Here is a 21931-nt window from a genome sequence, read left to right as displayed (position 1 = left end):
ATGACTTTGATCTGCGTCCTCATCTGGACTCTCCTCTGCTGCTGCTTCACAGGTAAAGTCCAGAGAATCAAACTCCTCTCCTCTATCAACATCTGTCCCTCTGAAATGAAGCCCACAAAACCATGAAGCTGCTTTATGTTTTTGTCTCTGTGTCCTCAGAGTCCAGAGGACAGATCACAGTGACTCAGCCTGGAGCAGTGAGCTCTGCTGTGGGAGGATCTGTGAGCATCAAGTGTACGACCAGTCAGGATGTCCGGTACTCCGACCGTTTAGCCTGGTACCAACAGAAAGATGGAGGAGTTCCTAAACTGCTCATTTATCGTGCTAGCACTCTAGAATCAGGGATTCCAGCTCGTTTTACAGGCAGTGGATCAAACTCTGACTTCACTCTGACCATCAGTGGAGTCCAGGCTGAAGATGCAGCAGTTTATTACTGTCAGAGTTTTCACTATCCTGGCAGTCAGTGGGTGTTCACACAGTGAAAAACAGTCGTACAAAAACCTCCCTCAGTCAGACTGAACAGAAACTGAAGTGACTGCTGCAGCTGGAAGATACTGCAGAGACTGATACAGTTCACTGAGGACACACACACACGCACACGCGCACACACACACACACACACACACACACACACACACACACACACACACACACACACACACACACACACAGTAATGTTAATGTGTGTTTGACTCAAAACATCAGACTTGTGTCCATCCTGACGAGCTCGCACAGAAGAACATGTGAAACACAAAACAGTTGATACTGTGAGTCAGATCTGTGATGAAGAAACTCTCCTGTAAATATTCAAACTGGGAAGTAGTTATTAAATGAGAATCTTTTAGTAAACTGCAGTACTGATATATGTATGTATGTAGATTGCTCAGCTACATTCTTGGTCACAGAAATATTTCACATGATTTGATCTGAAGATTTAAAGTTTAGTTCATCAAGTCTTTAACTTCATCTTTGTGACATAAATTATTCTGACATTTACACTTTTTAACCTGCACTGATGTTCTGAAAGAGACATTTTTAGTGTCTCCTATGTTGAGAAAGAAAGTTTAGTTTTTCTTTGGGTTATTTTATCAATTCTGACTTTGAAGAAAACCAGGACGGGTCTCATCATGGGTCACATGCAGGTTACAATAATCTGTCACCATGTTTTCTACTTCTTCTACACCCAACAGCAAATATCATCACAAAATCCCACATGATGGAAAATAATGCAGCTGCAAAAGACTTTAAAACTATTTATAACAGGGAGCAGCTGTTGGCTGTGATTCTATTTTTAACTTATTGCTTTTTCTTTTCTTTTTTTAGTTGTTTTCAATTTTTTACATTTACACTCTGATGTGATACAGCACATGTGATTCTCTCAGTCAAAGTCACTGAAGCAGAGATTTTCAGTGTATGGAAGCATCACTGCTGAAGCTGAAGGATGATTATCAGACAGAAGAGCAGCTGAATGGAAACACATGAAAACCACTATTTGAAGACCTCAGTTTTTATTTGAAGTATTAAAACCATCAACAGTGCCACAAGCATGAAAACATGAAAACTATCAAAGCAATACAGACACAGAGGGAGCAGACTGAGAGAAGCTGCAGACTAAAGCCAGTATCAGAGTCCCAGTGAGTCAGCTCAGGACTGGGAACACTGGTCTGTCATCAGAGTCTCTGAGAGTGGAGTGTGGGAGCCCTGGGTGGCCTCACAGGTCACAGAGCCCACCTTCTCCCACTGGTCTGCAGGGAGCCTCAGGGTGCTGCTCCAGCTGTAGTGGCCGTCATTCTGCAGCGCCCCGGGGCTCCTGCTCTCCTCTCCACTGCTGCTTCTTCCATCCACCTTCCAGGACAGCCTCCAGTCTGAGGGGAAGCCCTTGTTGGCCACACACATGACTGTAGCCTTCCCCTGCTGCAGCTCCTCACTAGAGGGCGCCAGCACGGTCAGGGAGGGGGGGACTCGGCCCACTGCAGAGAGAGAGAGAGAGATGTTAGAGAAACTGGGAGTTTGGGTGAAACTGCTCTCCAGATGTTTCACTTCTCTATCTGAGATTGGTAACCATGGTAACAGACAGGCTTCACTGCTGAACCATGGCAACAGACGAGTTTCAGTACCAAAGATAAAAATATTAAAGCGTTTCTTTGACTTCTGATGTACTCATGTGCGTTATGTTTGTATTATTTATTAGTTTTATCTGTGAACTATTACTTAGTTTTATAATTAGAATTAAAATAATCAGAAAATTAATTTGTCAAAATTTTATCGAACCTCTATATTTAAACCATTTAGTATGTAAAACAGGAAAAAACAAACTTATTTTCTGTTTTTGGACATAATAAAAAATAAGTAAACGACACATGAAATCTCATAAACTGAGCCCAACTCAGTCAGCATAGAGTATGGTTAAATGGTAACCATATGGCAGTAATTTTAAATAAATAAACAACAATGATCAGAAATTATTTGCAGATTCTTCAGCACAAGGTTAAAACATGGAAACAAAAACGTACCGTCTATGAACTGTTTTTGAAGATAAAATTTTAAAAAAGGTTTTAAAATTTTGAGTTTCAGTGAAACAAAATGCTGAAGAAGATTTTAAACTGAAGGCAGAAGATAAACTATGATAGTAAATTGCATAATTATGAGATAAAATAAAGCCTTTTTATAAGACTATAAAATCAGCATTAAGAAATATAGAATTTAGCTTCATAAATGAGTGAAATGTACTTACAGTTAACCTCCAGTCTGGTTCCTCCACCGAACGTGTACCACAGTGATACAAACTCATTGAGGCGCCGTACAAAAACCTCTGACTGTAGAGAGACACGGCTCTCTGACTCTGAAACAAACAAACTCAACAAAATCATTCACTGTTTGCATAATTTTATAAAAACAAAAACTGAAAAAGAAACAGTGCAACATGTTTTTATAAGTTGCATTTTTAAAATTAGATTCACACTTCAGATAATTTTATTAATTCCAAAGTTTGTTTGCAGCTTTCCCACACTACCTGCTCACATGGTCAAACTCACACAGCCTACAGTCTTTAAACAATAATCACGAGCACTGTTGCACGTCAAGGCAGAGATAAACAAGCAATGAGGTCAAGGAAAAAGTAAATAAATACATCAAAATGAACAAAAATGTTCAAAATAAATAAACAGAATGTGAAGAGTAAATGTCTGAAAATGAACAATCACAGAAACATTCATCTAAACGACTCCTGTCAGCGTTCAGGAATCTAACAGCTGAGGGAATGAAGGATCTGAAGTTTCTGTTTGTTCTACACTGAGGTACAAGGTAACGGTGACCTGAGAACAACTTCCTGAACTCAGATGACAAAACACGTTCGGGATGGATAATAATGTTTTTGTCCTTCATTTTCAGAGTGTCTCTCTGCCTGACCTCCGTGGTTTTGGAGCAGGTATTTATAAATAAAACACTGAACCAGCAGTTAAAGAAATGACTTTCTATAAATGGGCATTAAAAGTGTCATGGTCAGGGGGAGCTGGCTGTGTTTTTCCATGATGTCTCTGTGCTTCCACCTCTGGGCGGAGCCCTCGTCAGCACACCTGCCATGCTCACCTGATTGTGATCCAGGACAAGCGGCAGTGTTTAAGACCAGCATCAGCATCTCTTCTTTGCTGGTCCGTCTGCTCAAAACATGTTAGTCACTGTCACTGGCTGGTTTTCTGACCCAGCGCTCTGAGTGTATTTTGTATTCGTCTTATGTTAGATTTGTGATTATAGTTCATGTGTTATTCCTATTTAACTTTTAGTTGAGGTTAAAGTTAGCCATTATTTATCATTGTCTTCTTGGTTTCTGTGTTTGGGTTCTTGTCTAGTTTATCATGTGTGCCAAGTCTGTTAAACTGGTATTGTCTTGTCTATGTTTCCTGTTTTATTATGTAAAGGTCCTGTGTTTCCCTTGGTCAGTGTGCTTAGTTTAATACCTCCTCGGGCTGTGTCCCAATCCAGTGACCGCACGCTTCGGAGTACGCGCAGTTCACGTGCTACGTACGGTGCGTACTATAATTACGAGAAGTGCGGAAGTGAGAGGCTTGTGAAATGGGACGGTCTATCCTTCGTCGCGCTGTTCAGGTTGCCTAGCAACCATGATACTATCTGCGAGAAATGTTTCATCCAGCTTTGTTTGACAGAAATGAAGGAGAAAAAAATGTTTTGTTAGTCATTCATTTTTGTCATGACATCACTTTGATTAGTTGAGTATCTGAGGCTGAGACCACAGGACTGTAAACATGATTGTTGGGCTTCATTTCTGTGCTGAGCAGTCATTTAAGATTAGCTAGTAAATTACAATTAGCTCATGTTGTTCATGAGACTAAAATCATCTCACTGTGGTAATGTAAATATAATATGGCCAATATTATAGTATTGTCAGATTAATATGATATATATATATATATATATATATATATATATATATATATATATATATATATATATATATATATATATATATATATTACAGCAGTGAGCTTGAACTCTGTGTCAAAGATTCAAGTTGCAGTTATTTATATTTCCTATCACCTTAAATCTTCACTCAAAGACAAGTATCTTTGACAGTGTATATATAGATGTATTATATATAAGAGACAAATATTGTTCGTTTAATATGTTGCCATTATTACATTTGGCTCAATGCTTACATATATGTGTAAAAAGAAAATGTACGAGCTGTGATAACTGTGTCTGATAGAATGAAGAGTCGACTGATATATGAAATATTCCTTTATTGGGTGAGAAAATCAGACCATGTCATAACTGCTTTAAGTCATACAGAATAGATATCAGAGCCTTAAACAGGCTGACTTCTGCTAAATGGGTCAAACTGGGCAGAAAGTCTACAAACACATAACATCCTTATAGAATATGATGTAACACTATAGATCAACTTACCTCAGAATATATAAAGCATATAAACAGTTACAGCAATATGATGCAACAAACACAGCAGCTACTGATCCAAAATACTCAAAGCTTCATAGAACTGAAACCAACATTTATTTTTAGCTCCATTCTGCTGCTGATACAGACTTTAGGTTTCTGAACATTAAACTTGTTGCTGCCTTTCATAGTGTGTAACTTGAAGGCCCTGAGTACTTTCTCCCACACTGGAAACACTGGAATGATCACATTATTTGAACATTACCTAATAAGACTGATTCAGGACAGACAGTTATGTTAAACTTTCCTAGCAGTCCTTCACAAACAGGGAACAGTCTGTCTATTCTCTCCATCTGTCAGCTGCTGCTGGCTCTTCCTCCTCCTCTTCCTCACACACTGCTGAGTTTGTCCTGGTGGATCATCAGGGCTGCAAAGCCTCACAGATGATGTGCAGCAGTGGGTCCCTCAGTCTGTCCTCACTCTGGACACTTGCAGTCGTCACACATGGAAATCAAATGTGTGATAAGCTGCAGGATTCAAACACAAGTGTAACTTATAAACACATGTTCATACTTTTATTCCACAATCAGAGAGAAAGAAACAGAGAGAGAGTGCAGGACAGACAGACAGGTGACAGTCTCAGGTGTACACGCTGCTACAAACAGGAGGATTTAGTGTTTGTGTTATTACGAGTGTAAACAAGAAGAGTTCCAGATGGTGCAGTGGACACATGTGTGACTGCTGTGATTAAAGCATCTTTCTTTCAGCTTAATGAGTGAACCGTCAGCTCATTCAAACACACGTTAAAGTCCGTTTGGCTCGACACCACCGAACAGAGGCAGCAATATAACACAGCTAACATTAACAGTGCAGTGAATCCTGCTGGTGCCGTCATATTCAGGACTGCAAACCGAGCAGCATCACTGACTTTCAGCTTGTTGTGTTTGTGGATATATGACTGACTTTAATTACCCACAAAATCATCAGATTCTCTTCAAGATTAAGGTCGACGATCGAACGGCGTAGATTTTAAACTAAAGGCTTTAAAACCAAGTTAGTACAAACATCACTAATGTCACATAACTTTGCCGACATCTGGCCAACAATGTTCTTTGTTATTAAACATTTGCACATAAATAAGTGACATAATATTCAGTACTTACTTTCAAAAGTTTTCTGTTCGACACCAACTTCAGTCATCCAGCAGTTTGTTTTTTTTCGGAAAAAATATCAACACCCACCGATGCGCTATGAATCCTGGGACGAAGCATACACCGACCCATCCTTCAAATTGAGGGAAATAAGTGACACATTTGTCGGCCGCTTTTGGAGCAGCCTTCAAATTGGGACAGCCTTTGTCGCGTTGCTGTGGCGTAATCGGCCTTCAAGGCTACGGACCCTGAATTGTGATACAGCCTGTTTCCTGTTTTAATTTAAAGAGGTCTGTTGTTCCATGTTCAAGGTGTTTTGTTTCCCCGTGGTGTCATTATGTTCCTTCTAATCAGCTGTTTCCCCTTATGTTTCCAGTTCCCCTGATCACCTCCTGTGTGCATTTAGTCTGTGTGTTTTCATTCAATCCACATCCGGTGTCCTGGGAATCCATCCTACTTCACAAACCATCCTACCCGTTGTTTCTGCGCATACGCTGCACATGCGCAAAACACAAAACCCATATTTACTTCATTTTTTTAAGTCATTGTGAATATTTGTTATTGTTATGGTTAGGGTTAGGCCCATGGCTCAGGTGGGCCCTTTCCGGGGGGTGGGGGGCACGGGGGCTCGGTCTTCTCTGGCACGGTCAGCTGTGGTTACATCGCCCCTGGTGCTGTATTAGATAATTACATGGAGAAACCTTTTGAATACAAACGCGCTCACACACAGGTACTCACAGACACACACTATCTTAGCTGCTGCCTCTAAGCATGTTGTGCATTATCGGTCTTGTGTGCTGCTCAGTAACATTCAGTATTTATTATTTACTGTAACTTGTGCTTATCTTGGTTGTTGTTCTCTTTTTGCTTGTTTTCTTCTTTTTCTCCCAGCAGCTGATTTAGTGTCTTTTCTCTCTGTTTTTCTTTTTTGTGTTAGCTTCTTCCCCAACTTGTCGTTTGTTTTTCTTTCCCTTCCTATCCCCCGGTCCTGTCTGTCTTGATTGTAATAACTTAAAGGTAAAAAAATAAAGGAATAAATAATAAAAATCAATCAAGTGGGCCAGTATGGCAAAGCCGTAATGATCCACGCGGGAAAATAAATCTTCAGCATCTTTCTTTTTCCTTCAGACCATAATTCTGATTGCAACAGTGCCGGACAGGACAGTGAAATTATAATAATAATAATAATTTTATAGAAGCATCTGTTGCTGCCCGTCAACCTGGGAATGGTTATAAGACCATTTTCAAAGAATCTGAAGTTCATCATTCTGCAGTGACAAAATAAGATAAGTCCCAACAAAGGAGCCAAAAAAGGAAAAATCAAAATAAAATGTTTGATTGTGGTTGTGAGCCACCACTGAACATAACAGCTTCACTGCTCCTTGTTACTGATTCTCCAGTTATTTGAACACTGCTGAAGAGAAGAAGACCATTCTTGTAAAAGATTTCCCCGTATGCCATAATAATGGTGGTGACACAAAGCTCTAACACATCTATCTAACATCTCCCTGTCGTCAAACATGGTTTGAACTGTCTGGTATCCTTGGAGTACACAGCATACGATTCATGACATTTCCATTCTCATTAGAGTATTCAGTGATCCCTCAGACATTTTAATCCAAGAAGACACCATTCATACTTCATTTAGACGAACTGTAACGGAATAAGTGGTTCAGGAAAATCTGTCCCTGAAACAGAACAGCCTGATGGATTATGAATGGCTTGTGTAAGTCACATGCCAAAGATCAAGTGAAAAATTCTCTCTTTAGTAAACAGCATCATCAGATTGATACACGTTTCTGTATCAGTCAGTCAGATGATTTCCATAGAGAGGCACTTTGCATCAGCAGCACCATGCTCCAGTGCTCTGGGAGAGTTTATAGTCCTGAGAGTTGAACACTGGATGACTGACAGCTGTCCTTCATCACAACAGAAGCCACAGAAATCCTCCTCATCAAAAACATGACTTTGATCTGCGTCCTCATCTGGACTCTCCTCTGCTGCTGCTTCACAGGTAAAGTCCAGAGAATCAAACTCCTCTCCTCTATCAACATCTGTCCCTCTGAAATGAAGCCCACAAAACCATGAAGCTGCTTTATGTTTTTGTCTCTGTGTCCTCAGAGTCCAGAGGACAGATCACAGTGACTCAGCCTGGAGCAGTGAGCTCTGCTGTGGGAGGAACTGTGAACATCAAATGTACGACCAGTCAGAATGTTAATGTTTGGAACAACAACCACTATTTGCACTGGTACCAACAGAAAGATGGAGGAGTTCCTAAACTGCTCGTTTATTGGTCTATCAATCGATATTCAGGGATTCCAGCTCGTTTTACAGGCAGTGGATCAAACTCTGACTTCACTCTGACCATCAGTGGAGTCCAGGCTGAAGATGCAGCAGTTTATTACTGTAAAAGCTGGCACTATCCTAACAGTCAGTATGTGATCACACAGTGAAAAACAGTCGTACAAAAACCTCCCTCAGTCAGACTGAACAGAAACTGAACTGACTGCTGCAGCTGGAAGATACTGCAGAGACTGATACAGTTCACTGAGGACACACACACACACACACACACACACACACACACACACACACACACACACACACACACACACACACACACACACACACTTTACCATATTCTCCATGTTCTTTAAAGCAACCACCAAATGATTTCAATATTTTAAACCCTTTTACAATTTCCATGAATGAATCTCGACAAAATTAAAGACAGTCTTTCTAATGGAAATTCCAACGACAGCAAGACAAAACATGAGTGACCTACTACTAGTAACCCTACTGTACCAACATCAACATGCAGTATATAAAAGAAATCTGGGGAAGCTCCTAAACTGCTGATTCATGATGTTACCTCCCGTCAGTCTGGAGCTGACTTCACTCTGACCATCAGTGGAGTTCAGGTTGAAGATACAGGAGTTTATCACTGTGAGCAGCATCACAACTACCCACTCACACAGTGAAACAACACTGTACAAAAACCTCCCTCAGCTGGAGAGGAACCGAGAAGAAGAAAATCTGAATCAGCAGCTGCTCAGAGACATAAACTATTTCATCATTTAATAATAGCTTCAATTAAACAATTTGCAGTTATTTGATTTTAAATATTTTTATGTTCAATTTTATCACATCAAATCAGAACAACAGTTACTTTAAGATTTTTATATTTTAGGTAAAGACACTACAATAATGTTCAGTGAATTATGGTATAAACCATTAAAAAACTTTATGACTACTATATCTCTGGTTTATAGAAAATAACACCAAATATTAAACTTCTGATAAAATGAGACCAATGCAGACTGTTTTGCGAGAGTTTTGAGTTTTACATTATTGATGAACTTTGATTTTGCCATTATTTATCATTTCTAGTCTTCTGGTTTCTGTCTCTGTGTTCCCTAGTTGCTGTGCCTCATCTGTCAGCTGTATCCCCTTGTCAAGTCTGTGTCTCTGTGTTATGTTTCCTGTTTTACTTTGAAAGTCTGTGTCTCATGTTAATGTGTCTGGTTTGCCCTGATTTGTTTCCCTCCTGTCTCCCATTCCCTGATTGCTCCCTCTGTGTATTTGAGCCCTGTGTTTACTTTGGTCTGAGTTGTGATCTCTCTGCCTGCCTACATTCAAGTTCAGCATTAAAGCTGTTTTGAGTTCATGTTTTTGCCTCTGTGTATCTGCACATTGGGTCCACCAATCCTGCCTGCACACAGCTCATGACATACTTAAGTGGAGATGACATATAAGATGTCATGTCATCTGTGTGAGTGTGTGTGTAATAAAAACAGGTGAAATAACTGTATGAAGACTAGAAATTATGAAGAGGAAATATATACCATCAACTTGGCTCCTATTTCTTTAAAAGTATATTAAATGTGGAAATAACAATATAGTCAATCTTTTCAAATTATATAACTCTTGTTTTTTTTATTTTGGTTGGGCTTATTACATGTTTCTATTTTAAGGTGTATTTGTTAAACTCGAGTACTCAAAGACCATGTTTACTAATTTTATTCTTTTTAGAACAGATCATACACACAAAGGGATGAATGTAGAGGCATTTGTAAATGATTTTGGTATTTATGAAATGGAACAATTTTTATTGTTTTGTTTTTTTTAATATGAGAAGTAGAAGCAACAAGAAAACAAAGGATGTTACAGCACATAAGCAAAGAGCTGTACCACAAGAAAAACAGCAACAACGACTCAGTAAATGACATCAGGACTGGGAACACTGGTCTCTCCTCAGTATCTCTGAGACCGGAGTGTGGGAGCCCTGGGTGGCCTCACAGGTCACAGAGCCCACCTTCATCCAGTGGTCTGCAGTGAGCCTCAGGGTGCTGCTCCAGCTGTAGAGGCCGTCACTCTGCAGCACTCCAGGGCTCCTGCTCTCCTCCCCTCTGATGCTGCTGCTGCCATCCACCTTCCAGGACAGACTCCAGTCTGAGGGGAAGCCCTTGTTGGCCACACACATGAGCGTGGCCATTCCCTGCATCAGCTCCTCAATAGAAGGACCCAGCACCTTCAGGGCGGGGCGGGTATCACCTAGGAAACACCAATCAGCTTAGAGGACACGAACCACAATTTGAATTTCTCCGTTAAGAAGTTTCTGTCAGGTGTTTTTTCTGCTCCACCAGTCATTCACTCACACATTGTTTCACTTCCCTTTAAGAAACCTCTCATGCATATCAGCACAGAGAGAATCATCACACAGTTTGAGCTGAAATATGTTCAAACTACACTGGAAATAAAAGAAGCAGATGTGGAAACATTTACAGCAGAAGTTTGGCTTTAAAATGATTAGAAGTCTAAATCATGGACGACTGAAGAAATGAGTGGACACAAGCACAGAGCAGCTACTCATTCATACAGATTTGAAATGTTATTGAACAGCTCACATGATTTCAAACTAAATCTGAAACATCTGACACGATAAAAACATCAGAAAGCAAACTTTAACTCATCCAAACAGCAGCTGATGTGGTGGAAATTTACAAACTAATCATAAGATGATGAAGTTTACTCTTGTCTACATATATTTTACTGTGACAGAAATGTAGATTCAACAAGAGAAACTTGCAGAGCTCATCTGAATTAGTCCAGTAAAAAGGACAAACATCAAAAACTCAATTATTTTTAATAAAAAAGTATTTTTCTCTCATCTAAGCAGCCTAACAAGTAGTTATAAAAGAAAATGATAAAACATTTAATAATAAACACAGTTAATTAACTTACTTCCAAATTCCAGTCTGGTTCCTCCACCGAACGTGTACCACAGTGATACAAACTCATTGAGGCGCCGTACAAAAACCTCTGACTGTAGAGAGACACGGCTCTCTGACTCTGAGACAAACAAACTCAGCAAAATCATTCACTCATTCCTTTTCAGTTTTACCAACTGATCTAAAAAAATGAAATTATTGCAGTGATAAACTGAAATATATATACATTTAAAAATATTCTAGTGTCTAGTTGCCACTGAAAGGAACATCTTCAGTGCTCCTTGGCACTGATTCTCAAAGACTTTGAACTGTACTGGAGGGATGAGGCCCTTTCTCCTGAATCATGCAGACGGAGAGCTCTGTCTAACACATCGGCCCAAAATCTCCTTGACATTTAGATTAAGCTCAAATGATTGTAAAAACATAGTTTCACATAATTTCCGTCCTCATTAAAGCATTAACTGATCCCTAGTGTCAGGGGCTGAGTCTGTGACCCAGTGTTTTGAGTTTATTTAGTATTTTTGATTTCTTAGGTTATATTAAAATATATGAAGTTCTTGTGGTGTTATTCTTAGTTAGGGTTTAATTGAAGTTTAGCCTAGTTGTGTTACCACCTAAGTCTCCTTGTTTGTGAGTCTTTTCCTGTCTTCTGTGTTAGTCTATCATATGTTATCATGTCTATGTCTCTCCATGTTTCCTGTTTTACTTTGAAGAGTCTAGTATTCCCATGTTCATGGTGTTTTCTTTCCCTGTGGCATCATTATGTGTATTCCAGTCAGCTGTTTTCCCAAGTGTTTCCACTTTCCCTGATCACCTCCTGTGGGTATTAGGTCTGTTTTCCGTCCCCCACATCACGTCAGGTTAAAAGTACGTATTTCATCATTCTGTTCAGGCCATGTTCATGTTTTCTCGTCATAGTTTCTTGCATGCTCCTACTAATCATATTCATATCAGTTTGTTATAGCTGACATAGTCTAGCTTTTCCCAGTTTAGCTTGTAGTTTTAGTTTACTCCCCCTGTACGCTTTGCATGGTTTTTTATTCCTGTGGGGTTTTTTCCAGCCAAATAAAGGGCTCGCCTTTTGTTTAAACTTCTCTCTTCTTCTGTGGTTGCACTTGGGTCCACTCCACAAACACACCGGCTGCTCAGCCGTGACACATAGTTCCTCCTGTCATCTTGGAAAAGCTCACTCAACTCAAGATTGAAAAGTTTAATGACAGTAGTGATCACTCAGAACAAATATAGATGTCGTTTAAGTCTTCATTTATGAAAAGGATCTACATCTTCCTCTGCATTCTTCAGTAAAATCTTGGCTTTTTTATATTCATTGATATGACACTGACAGCGTGAGAAAGCTTTTTAATATTCAACAGCTGGAAAATCTTTGGCTCACAAAATCGATTAACTAAAGAAAGAGTCATCTTTAAAAGAGCAAAACAGACAAAATAACCTTTTTCTATTTAGTTTTGTTAAGTTTGAGGACAGGATCAGAGATGAGAACTTTTTAAACAGAGAGCTGATCCAGACTTGCTGTATTGGGGTGCTGGTCCTGCAGATCGACACTACGTCTTTACTAGGTTATCGATTGGCAGTGGTGTGTGGGGTTGTAGTATCAGGGCTGATACATTTTCAAGAAAGGTAACAATTAATGCATTTATGTATATGTTTCAATAATTATTTATATTCATAACTACCACAGCATGAGTCATCACACACTCTCTGAAAGTAAATGATGGAAGAAATTGGAAAAGAAAAATTGGTCAAGTTTAACCTTTTAAACGCAAATTGAATAAATAAAAATACAAAGTAAAACAAAAAAGCACTGCACTAATTAAAGGACGAACGTGTCACATGTTGAGGAAAGATGACTGACTCTGTGTGTTTGCATATGTGTCCTGCCTCTCTGCTCACAGCTGTTAAGAGGCCAGTGTTGATCAGTGGCTGTCCAGGCCTTTCAGAGCCACTCACACACCAGCAGCACAATGATGATGTCACTGACTCTACTGCTGGCCACCCTGGGGCTCCTTGTTCAGGGTGAGACTCTCTGTGAAAACTTTGCTTCAGCATGCAGCCAGGTTCACCACAATGATGTTCTGCTATGATGGAGAAACTCTGAAACCAGCAGCACTGACCTTCTTCCATCTGTTCTCCATGTTAGAGAAATGATCCTCTAATGTTTGATCATCTTTCTCTAAACTTCTCATCTTTTCATGTTTTCAGGTTCATCAGCAGAAATCATCCTGACTCAGACTCCTACAGCTCAGTCTGCTGTTCCAGGACAGACTGTCTCTATCAGATGTAAATCCAGTACAACTATAGGTGATGACATTGACTGGTACCTTCAGAAATCTGGAAACGCTCCTAAACTCCTGATAGCTGATACTACATATCGTCAGTCTGGAGTTCCAGATCGTTTTCGGGCAACAGCAGTTCAGACTGACTTCACTCTGATCATCAGTGGAGTTCAAACTGAAGATGCAGGAGTTTATTACTGTCAGCAGCATAACAGCTTCCCGTTCACACAGTGATACAACGCCGTACAAAAACCTCAAACAGCTGAAGAGGAACTGATCAACAGCTGTAGTTACACAATACACCATAAAATATACATTTTTAAATGTGGAAATATTACAATGTGAACAAATAAGTTACCAAAAATAACACTGAAATAATTTCAGTTTAGATTTTGAATATTTGCTTTTCATATATTTTACATTTGGTATATTAAACCAGTGTGGAGTGAATCGAATTTTATCTCTTTCAAACATTTTTATCAAATACTTTTATAAAAAAACTTTCCAGCTCTTCCCTGCTCTGTTTTGAGAAAAAAGGGATAATTTTTTACATTTTTTAAGTTTTCATCAGTGTATTCGATATTTAATAATTCAGTACAGAGTCAAATATAAAGCATTTTTAAAGACAAATGAATCATCACTGGCCTTTAATTAAATATTTCTAGTTTACATTTTATGTCAAAACACATGACTAAAGTTATGAGTTCAAATGAAATATGCACGACCACAGTTGACTTATTAAATATTAACAGCAGCTGTTTTTTTTAAATCCCTTTATAAAGGAGATGCCCTGCTCTTTCATACCAAGACTAAAGTATCTTTATCCTTTTGACTTTTTAAATTCAAATATTCAGAGAGAAACATGAGGAAATAATCTGAATGAAAATAAAATAAAAGTGGATGTGAGAAGTTTGTAAACAGTCCTTAAAACATAAAAAATGACCTGTGATGACTGAATTTTTCCTTTAGAACTAATAATTTAACCACTGTTACTATTGTACACAAAGTCAAAAGTTTTGCACATATGAAAGATATTTATTATTTCAAAGTCTTACAGCAGCCATCTACATCGACATTATGGATGAATCTGGAGCGTGACAGTGTTAGAAACTGCAGACTGAAAGCAGGAGTGTAAAACAATACATCAACTGGGAACACTGGTCTCTGCTCAGTGTGAAGGAGCACTGGATGACCTCACAGAGCCCACCTTCATCCACAGGTTTGCATTGAATTCAATGAACTGTCTTTGTGCAGCACACTGGGACTCCAGAAGTTTCTGTCAGGTGTTTTTTTAAATTTTTTATATCTGCTCTGACAGTCACTCGCTCTCACTTTGTTTCACTTCCCTCTCATGCATCAAATCATCAAGTTTGTATTACTTGGAAACAGGTAAAAATAAGAAGTCTCCATCAGTCCTTCACATAGATTCCAATCATTCTTTTTTGAATTGCTTTTTTCCAATATGTCCAGGTTTAATTGTGAATAGTATTATTTAATTCACTCCACCAGTAAAAGTGTCACAATCCAGGTGGGATTGGATTTTGTTTTCTTCTATTTCTTGACATTTAAATTAAATCATTAAAAGGCTAAATATCCTCTGCTTCTAAAACCCATTAGAGTTCATCAAAGAGCAGACCATGACCAGTTCTGACACCAACAGAAAGATGGAGGAGTTCCTAAACGTCTCATTAACTATGCTGACACTCTAGAATCAGGGATTCCAGCTCGTTTTACAGGCAGTGGATCAAACTCTGACTTCACTCTGACCATCAGTGGAGTCCAGGCTGAAGATGCAGCAGTTTATTACTGTCTTCACTGTTCTAACAGTCAGTGGGTGTTCACACAGTGAAAAACAGAACAGACTGAACAGAAACTGCACTGACTGCTGTTCACAGTCTGTTACTTTCTCACCTTTTATCTGATTTGCCAAAACTTGAAAGGAGCCGTCAGACAGAGAATGAGAAAATGCTTAGTGAACTTTGACCTCAGGTTCACTCTGGAAAATATCATTTACAACTGTATCTTTCAAAGGTGAAGACTTGAATCAAAAACAATAATCGTCATGAAACTTCTACAGCTTCTTCGGATCTGATTCTGCTCAAAAGTCAGTTAAAGACTTGATTTGATCAAACTGAGATTACAGATGGAACAATCTGATTCTGATTTCTGAATCTCACCACTAAGAGCTGAGGTGGAGTTTTCATTCACAACACCTGATCTTACTCACAGGTGGAGACACATCTATCGCTGAGAAATACTACAAACTCCATGTGCTGAGTTACAGTCATCACAATAAAAACCAGAGGAAATCTGAGCTCACAAAGGTTTTTGTTTGGGAGAAACTCACATGGCTTCCATGTTTACAGCTTTTGCAAATGTCCAAGACTGATGGTTGGAGTTTATCATCTATTTTGATCTCAGCATCACTTCATGTGGTATGTTTCTCTATTCAAATCTCCACATTGTAAACACCTGTGTCAAACTGGAAAAAACATATTGTTGTTACTAATGACTTGTGAAAAGACCGAGTAGAAAACTGCAAAGCATTTTTTTTATAATCTACAATTAACTGTCAGAACATTTGATGTCCTCAATATGTAATAATGTAAAGTGGAAATGGCTTCAGTACTGAGAAGGAAACAGCTGCAGCTGACTGACTCTGTGTGTTTGCATATGTGTCCTGCCTCTCTGCTCACAGCTGTTAAGAGGCCAGTGTTGATCAGTGGCTGTCCAGGCCTTTCAGAGCCACTCACACACCAGCAGCACAATGATGATGTCACTGACTCTACTGCTGGCCACCCTGGGGCTCCTTGTTCAGGGTGAGACTCTCTGTGAAAACTTTGCTTCAGCATGCAGCCAGGTTCACCACAATGATGTTCTGCTATGATGGAGAAACTCTGAAACCAGCAGCACTGACCTTCTTCCATCTGTTCTCCATGTTAGAGAAATGATCCTCAAATGTTTAGATGTTGATCATCTTTCTCTAAACGTCTCCTATTTTTCATGTTTTCAGGTTCATCTGGAGATGTCATCCTGACTCAGACTCCTACAGCTCAGTCTGCTGTTCCAGGGCAGACTGTCTCTATCAGATGTAAAGCCAGTTCAAGTGTTAGCAATGAGTTGCAGTGGTATCTTCAGAAATCTGGAGAATCTCCCAAACTCCTCATTTACAATGCTAACAGTCGGTACTCTGGAGTTTCTGATCGTTTCAGTGGGAGTCGGTCTGGAACTGACTTCACTCTGACCATCAGTGGAGTTCAGGCTGAAGATGCAGGAGTTTATTACTGTCAGCAGGATTACAGCCGCCCGTTCACACAGTGAAAAACAGTCGTACAAAAACCTCCCTCAGTCAGACTGAACAGAAACTGAAGTGACTGCTGCAGCTGGAAGATACTGCAGAGACTGATACAGTTCACTGAGGACACATAAACACATTTTATTAGACTTTTTCTTTCTAACTCAGTTTGAAGAACAATACAAAAATCATTCAAGAGCATAAACAAGACCTTATTGATTTTTAGTGTCAGGCACAGTCAACTATGGACATTTGGACGTCCACCCCTGACCCAACCTGGACGTCAGTGTGACGTTTAACATTTAAACTTTGGACTGGGTCATTGTTGGACGTCATGTGCTCGTCTATGACAGGTGCAGGAAAATTACATGATTAATAAATATAATATTTTTATTTACAAATATCATGATTGTTGTCATCAACATGATGCATATGAATATAAATTATTTACAAACAAACATGGTTTACTGTGTTTTAGCCTGTTGACTTTTCCAGTATTTATATATTTTTTCTTTCTTCTTTAAGTGGTTTATTTATTTCAATGAATCAGTGTGTTTGTAACCACATTAAAACTGTTATTTAATAAAGTATGTTGAAAACGTTGAAATCCATGTTAATATATTTATAAACATATATAACAAACAGAAGAAATAACAGGACATGTTCAGGTGAAAAATCTTTATTGCTGTAAAATCTTGACAAGTTCATAAAACAGGCAACAAACAGATTAAGAATAAAGAGACTGAGACTGAAAAAGACTGCAGACTGAGAGCTGTAGCAAAGTTTAAACAACAACAACAACAAAAAACAGCATCATGCCCCAAGTGAGTCAGCTCAGGACTGGGAACACTGGTCTCTCCTCAGAATCTCTGAGAGTGGAGTATCGGAGCCCCTCGTGGCCTCACAGGTCACAGAGCCCACCTTCTCCCACTGGTCTGCAGGCAGCATCAGGGTGCTGCTCCAGCTGTAGAGCCTGTCTGTCTGCAGCGCCCCGGGGCTCCTGCTCACTTCCCAACCAATGCCGCTGCATCTGCGGCCGTCAACGATCCAGGACAGACTCCAGTCTGAGGGAAAGCCCTTGTTGGCCAGACATGTGAGCGTGGCATTCCCCTGCTCCAGCTCCTTACTGGAAGGGGCGAGCACCGTCAGGGTGGGACGGACATCACCTAGGAGACACCAATCAGCTTAGAGAACGGGTAACAGGTAGTTTCTGTCAGATGTTTTTCTGCTCCAACAGTCACTCACACATTGTTTCACTTCCCTTTAAGAAATCTCTCAGCACAGAAATAACAGCAGTGAAATATGTCCAAACCACATACAGAAGGAAAAAAGTGTAACATTTTACAAAAGAGTGTTGAACTCACAAAAATCTGACTCACTCATGATTTTAAGGATTACTGGGAAATACGTTTAGAAAACAACTCAAACTATTTACTTCATAAACAGTGATTTTTTTTTCTATACAGCTAACCTTAATCTGAAATGGGGGAACATGATGCAGAAGAATTTTTATTCAAGTAAAATTTAGTTTATCCACAACTTACTGTAAAGAAGATGAAGAAAAAAATCATTGGAGGAACAGTTTTATCAACAGCAAGTAGGTAAAGATTTCAAACACAAATTTACACATAAAATTCTGTCAGCCTCCTTGTGATATCAGGAAAAGCATCAAAATAAATGTTGATGTTTTTCTCTCAGCCAACAGTCAACAACTGAAGCAAATATAAGATATTATTTTTACAACAGTATAAACTTACTTCCAAATTCCAGTCTGGTTCCTCCACCAAAAGTCCACCACAGTGATACAAACTCATTGAGGCGCCGTACAAAAACCTCTGACTGTAGAGAGACACGGCTCTCTGACTGTCAGACTGAACTAAACCTACAGGCTCAACCAGTTAAAGCAATTAATTGTCTTGAATAACTTTTTTTTTCCAAATTTAAATAATTTTACATGTTTACTTTTATAAAACAGACTTTGTTTCTCAGCCCAACAAAAAAAACCCCAAAAAAATAAAATAAAAACGCTAATCATAACATGGACATTAGTGAGGATATATATATTTTCTACAAAAAAAGAGAAAAAGGACATAGAAGTAACTTTGTTTTTGACTTACTTCCAAATTCCAGTCTGGTTCCTCCACCGAACGTGTACCACAGTGATACAAACTCATTGAGGCGCCGTACAAAAACCTCTGACTGTAGAGAGACACGGCTCTCTGACTCTGAGACAAACAAACAATTTTTTTGCACACTTTATTAATCCTGTAGAAAATTAGCTCTGTGCATTTAACTCGTTCACTTTGTGAAGCAGTGGGCAGCTGCCAATCCAGCACCCGGGGAGTAGTGAGTAGAGATGGTACTTTGCTCAGGGGTACCTCAGAGTAGCCATTCGGTGGATTTGAATCCCCGAACTTATGATTAGGGGGCGAGCACTGTCGATTTACTCCCTGTGTAATTCTGACAGTTGATATGAAGCATTCTTTAGTAAAATTACACAACCTTTATTTTATTTTTCCATACTGTTTACTGATTTCAATCCTATCTGTATAAAATGTTAACATGTGCAGTATTGTGACAAGCAGGCTGATCCATCACTCAACAATATGACAAAAGTAAGTGAAATTTTATTTATGTAGCACATTTGAAGCATCACAAAGTGCTTCATATGAAAATCACAGAGCATTAAGGAAAAGAGTTTACTAAAGTCAAGTCTAATAACTTGACATTTGGTTGTTTCTTAAGAGACCACTGCGTCCACAGATCTCAGACTCAGAGGGAGAGAGTTCCAGAGGCTGGGATCACTGTGGAAAAAGCTCTGTCTCATTTAGTTTTCAGCCTCGTATGATGTAGAGTAAACACACCCTGATCACAAGAAATCAGGGACCTGCTGTGGCTGTGTGGCTGAAAAAGTTCAATGATGTAAGCTGGTGCTTTCCCATGATGCTTACAAAAGTGTACAATGACTTACAATGGAGAAAAAAATGAATAAAAATGAATAAGAAGACAGAGAAATAGAGGTTTGACATGAGAATCCTAAATTCATGCAGAGTCGAGAGTTACCCCAAGAGTCCAGACAGACGATTTAATTGTGATTAAATGACACAAAGAGCTTTCGTTTCACTGGGAACAAATCTGTCCAGGAAACAGACAAGGGATTCAATTTTATCTTCATTAAGTTGAACCACTAATCATTCTTTAAAATACTTATATTCAATAACATGTGAGCTGATTGATCCAAGTCTCTGTGACAGTCAGATGATTTCCATAGAGAGGCACTTTGCATCAGCAGCACCATGCTCCAGTGCTCTGGGAGAGTTTATAGTCCTGAGAGTTGAACACTGGATGACTGACAGCTGTCCTTCATCACAACAGAAGCCACAGAAATCCTCCTCATCAAAAACATGACTTTGATCTGCGTCCTCATCTGGACTCTCCTCTGCTGCTGCTTCACAGGTAAAGTCCAGAGAATCAAACTCCTCTCCTCTATCAACATCTGTCCCTCTGAAATGAAGCCCACAAAACCATGAAGCTGCTTTATGTTTTTGTCTCTGTGTCCTCAGAGTCCAGAGGACAGATCACAGTGACTCAGCCTGGAGCAGTGAGCTCTGCTGTGGGAGGATCTGTGAGCATCAAGTGTACGACCAGTCAGGATGTTGGTGTTTATAACAACAACCATCTTTTAGCTTGGTACCAACAGAAAGATAGAGGAGTTCCTAAACTCCTCATTTATGCTGCTGATACTCTACATTCAGGGATTCCAGATCGTTTCACAGGCAGTGGATCAAACTCTGACTTCACTCTGACCATCAGTGGAGTCCAGGCTGAAGATGCAGCAGTTTATTACTGTCAGAGTTTTCATGCTATCAACAATCAAGCTGTGTTCACACAGTGAAAAACAGTCGTGCAAAAACCTCCCTCAGTCAGACTGAACAGAAACTGCAGTAACTTCCAGCTGCAGCAGAGACTGACACAGTTCAATGAGCACAAACACAATTTCATGAAGAGACTGAATTTTTCATTATAAAACTTAAAAATCTAAGGTTCACTGTTAAATGATTATTATTGTGGAAACTGAGATTTCCTGAGTTTTGAGTGGGTAGAAAGCAGTTTCCATCATATTAATCATTTTACAGTGAACTTTTGATTTTTAAGTTTTATAATGAAAAATTCCAGTGAGGTTCCTCCAGCAAAAGTGGATTCTGAAACTGAACAGCCAATCAGAGCAGAGTTCAGGATGAATAAAGTCACTTAGTGCATTAGTGTGAACTCATCTGCCTTCTGCAAAGAGGACCTTCTGTTCATTTAGATCAGCCACAGAAGATGTCAGGCACACATTTCATAAACAGCTTCACTATCATTAGCTCACACACTGATGCTAAATCAGTAGCATTTCAAGCCAAACACCACCCAGCTCAGTTACAGCAACTCCAACACCACCACCCTGAGCCCTGGAGCTCCTCAGGGTTGTTTGTTTCCTCAGCCCACTGCTGTTCAAGGTCAAGTTTCAAGTTTCAGGTTTTATTGTCATGTACAGATAAACAGTGTAGCCACATTAATCCATAATGAAATTCTTTGGCTCCTCAGCTTTACAAGAGCATATAGAGAGTGTGCAGTTATGTTAAGAAGAAAATAACAGAATTTAGCAGTAGAAACTGATTCTCCAAGACTCTGAAGCTGTGTCGTCCCTCTGATGTATTCATTTTTTATCTTGTTCGTCCTGATCACTCCCAGTGAAAAGCTCAACATCTGCACCTGTGCCACCTTGAACTCGGCCACCTGTCTTTTTGTCAGTGCCCTCGTCTCCTAACCATATATCATAGCAGGTCTTCCTTCTGTCACAAATCACCCCTGACACTCGTCTCCACCCACTCCACCCTGACTGCACTCTCTTCTTCACCTGCCGTGTGCACTCTCCGTTGCTTTGGATAGAACAGGACACGAGACTGTAGCCTTGTATCCTCACTGTAGGGGGTCAGCACCCATTGTAGAGAAAGAGAGAGAGAAACTGTTCAGTGTTTCACTTCCCCTGCTAAGCTCAGTGACCAT

General features: G+C 39.5%; 1 long non-coding RNA gene and 5 gene segments (V, D, J or C); 4 read left to right on the top strand and 2 right to left on the bottom strand.

Annotated features, from left to right (window-relative positions):
- LOC120743061 lies at nt 1-492 on the top strand. The segment is given in 2 exon segments: nt 1-52; nt 160-492. Coding segments are annotated over 2 exon segments (375 nt in total).
- Nucleotides 493-1491: 999 nt separating this feature from the next.
- LOC120743051 lies at nt 1492-3582 on the bottom strand. The segment is given in 3 exon segments: nt 1492-1970; nt 2735-2782; nt 3576-3582. Coding segments are annotated over 3 exon segments (381 nt in total).
- A 9616-nt stretch (nt 3583-13198) lies between these two features.
- The window catches only part of LOC120743056, a 110661-nt gene continuing 101928 nt past the window's right edge, over nt 13199-21931 (top strand). Inside the window, 2 exon segments of the V gene segment in view lie at nt 13199-13327; nt 13514-13808. Of these exon segments, the coding sequence occupies nt 13276-13327; nt 13514-13808 (347 nt within the window).
- On the bottom strand, nt 14907-20734 carry LOC120743073. The gene is made up of 3 exons (XR_005698041.1): nt 20679-20734; nt 17089-17093; nt 14907-15338 (listed from the first exon to the last, which is right to left on the bottom strand). It is a non-coding gene; the product is annotated as an uncharacterized LOC120743073 (long non-coding RNA).
- On the top strand, nt 16234-17664 carry LOC120743066. The segment is given in 2 exon segments: nt 16234-16406; nt 16601-17664. Coding segments are annotated over 2 exon segments (360 nt in total).
- On the top strand, nt 20287-21660 carry LOC120743059. The segment is given in 2 exon segments: nt 20287-20338; nt 20446-21660. Coding segments are annotated over 2 exon segments (384 nt in total).

The sequence above is a fragment of the Simochromis diagramma genome, unplaced genomic scaffold, assembly GCF_900408965.1.
Source record: "Simochromis diagramma unplaced genomic scaffold, fSimDia1.1 OVJJ01000298.1, whole genome shotgun sequence".
NCBI classification, from domain to species: domain Eukaryota; kingdom Metazoa; phylum Chordata; class Actinopteri; order Cichliformes; family Cichlidae; genus Simochromis; species Simochromis diagramma.
The sequence above is the reverse complement of the archived record's forward strand: the minus strand, read 5'-3'. Positions and strand labels throughout refer to the sequence as shown.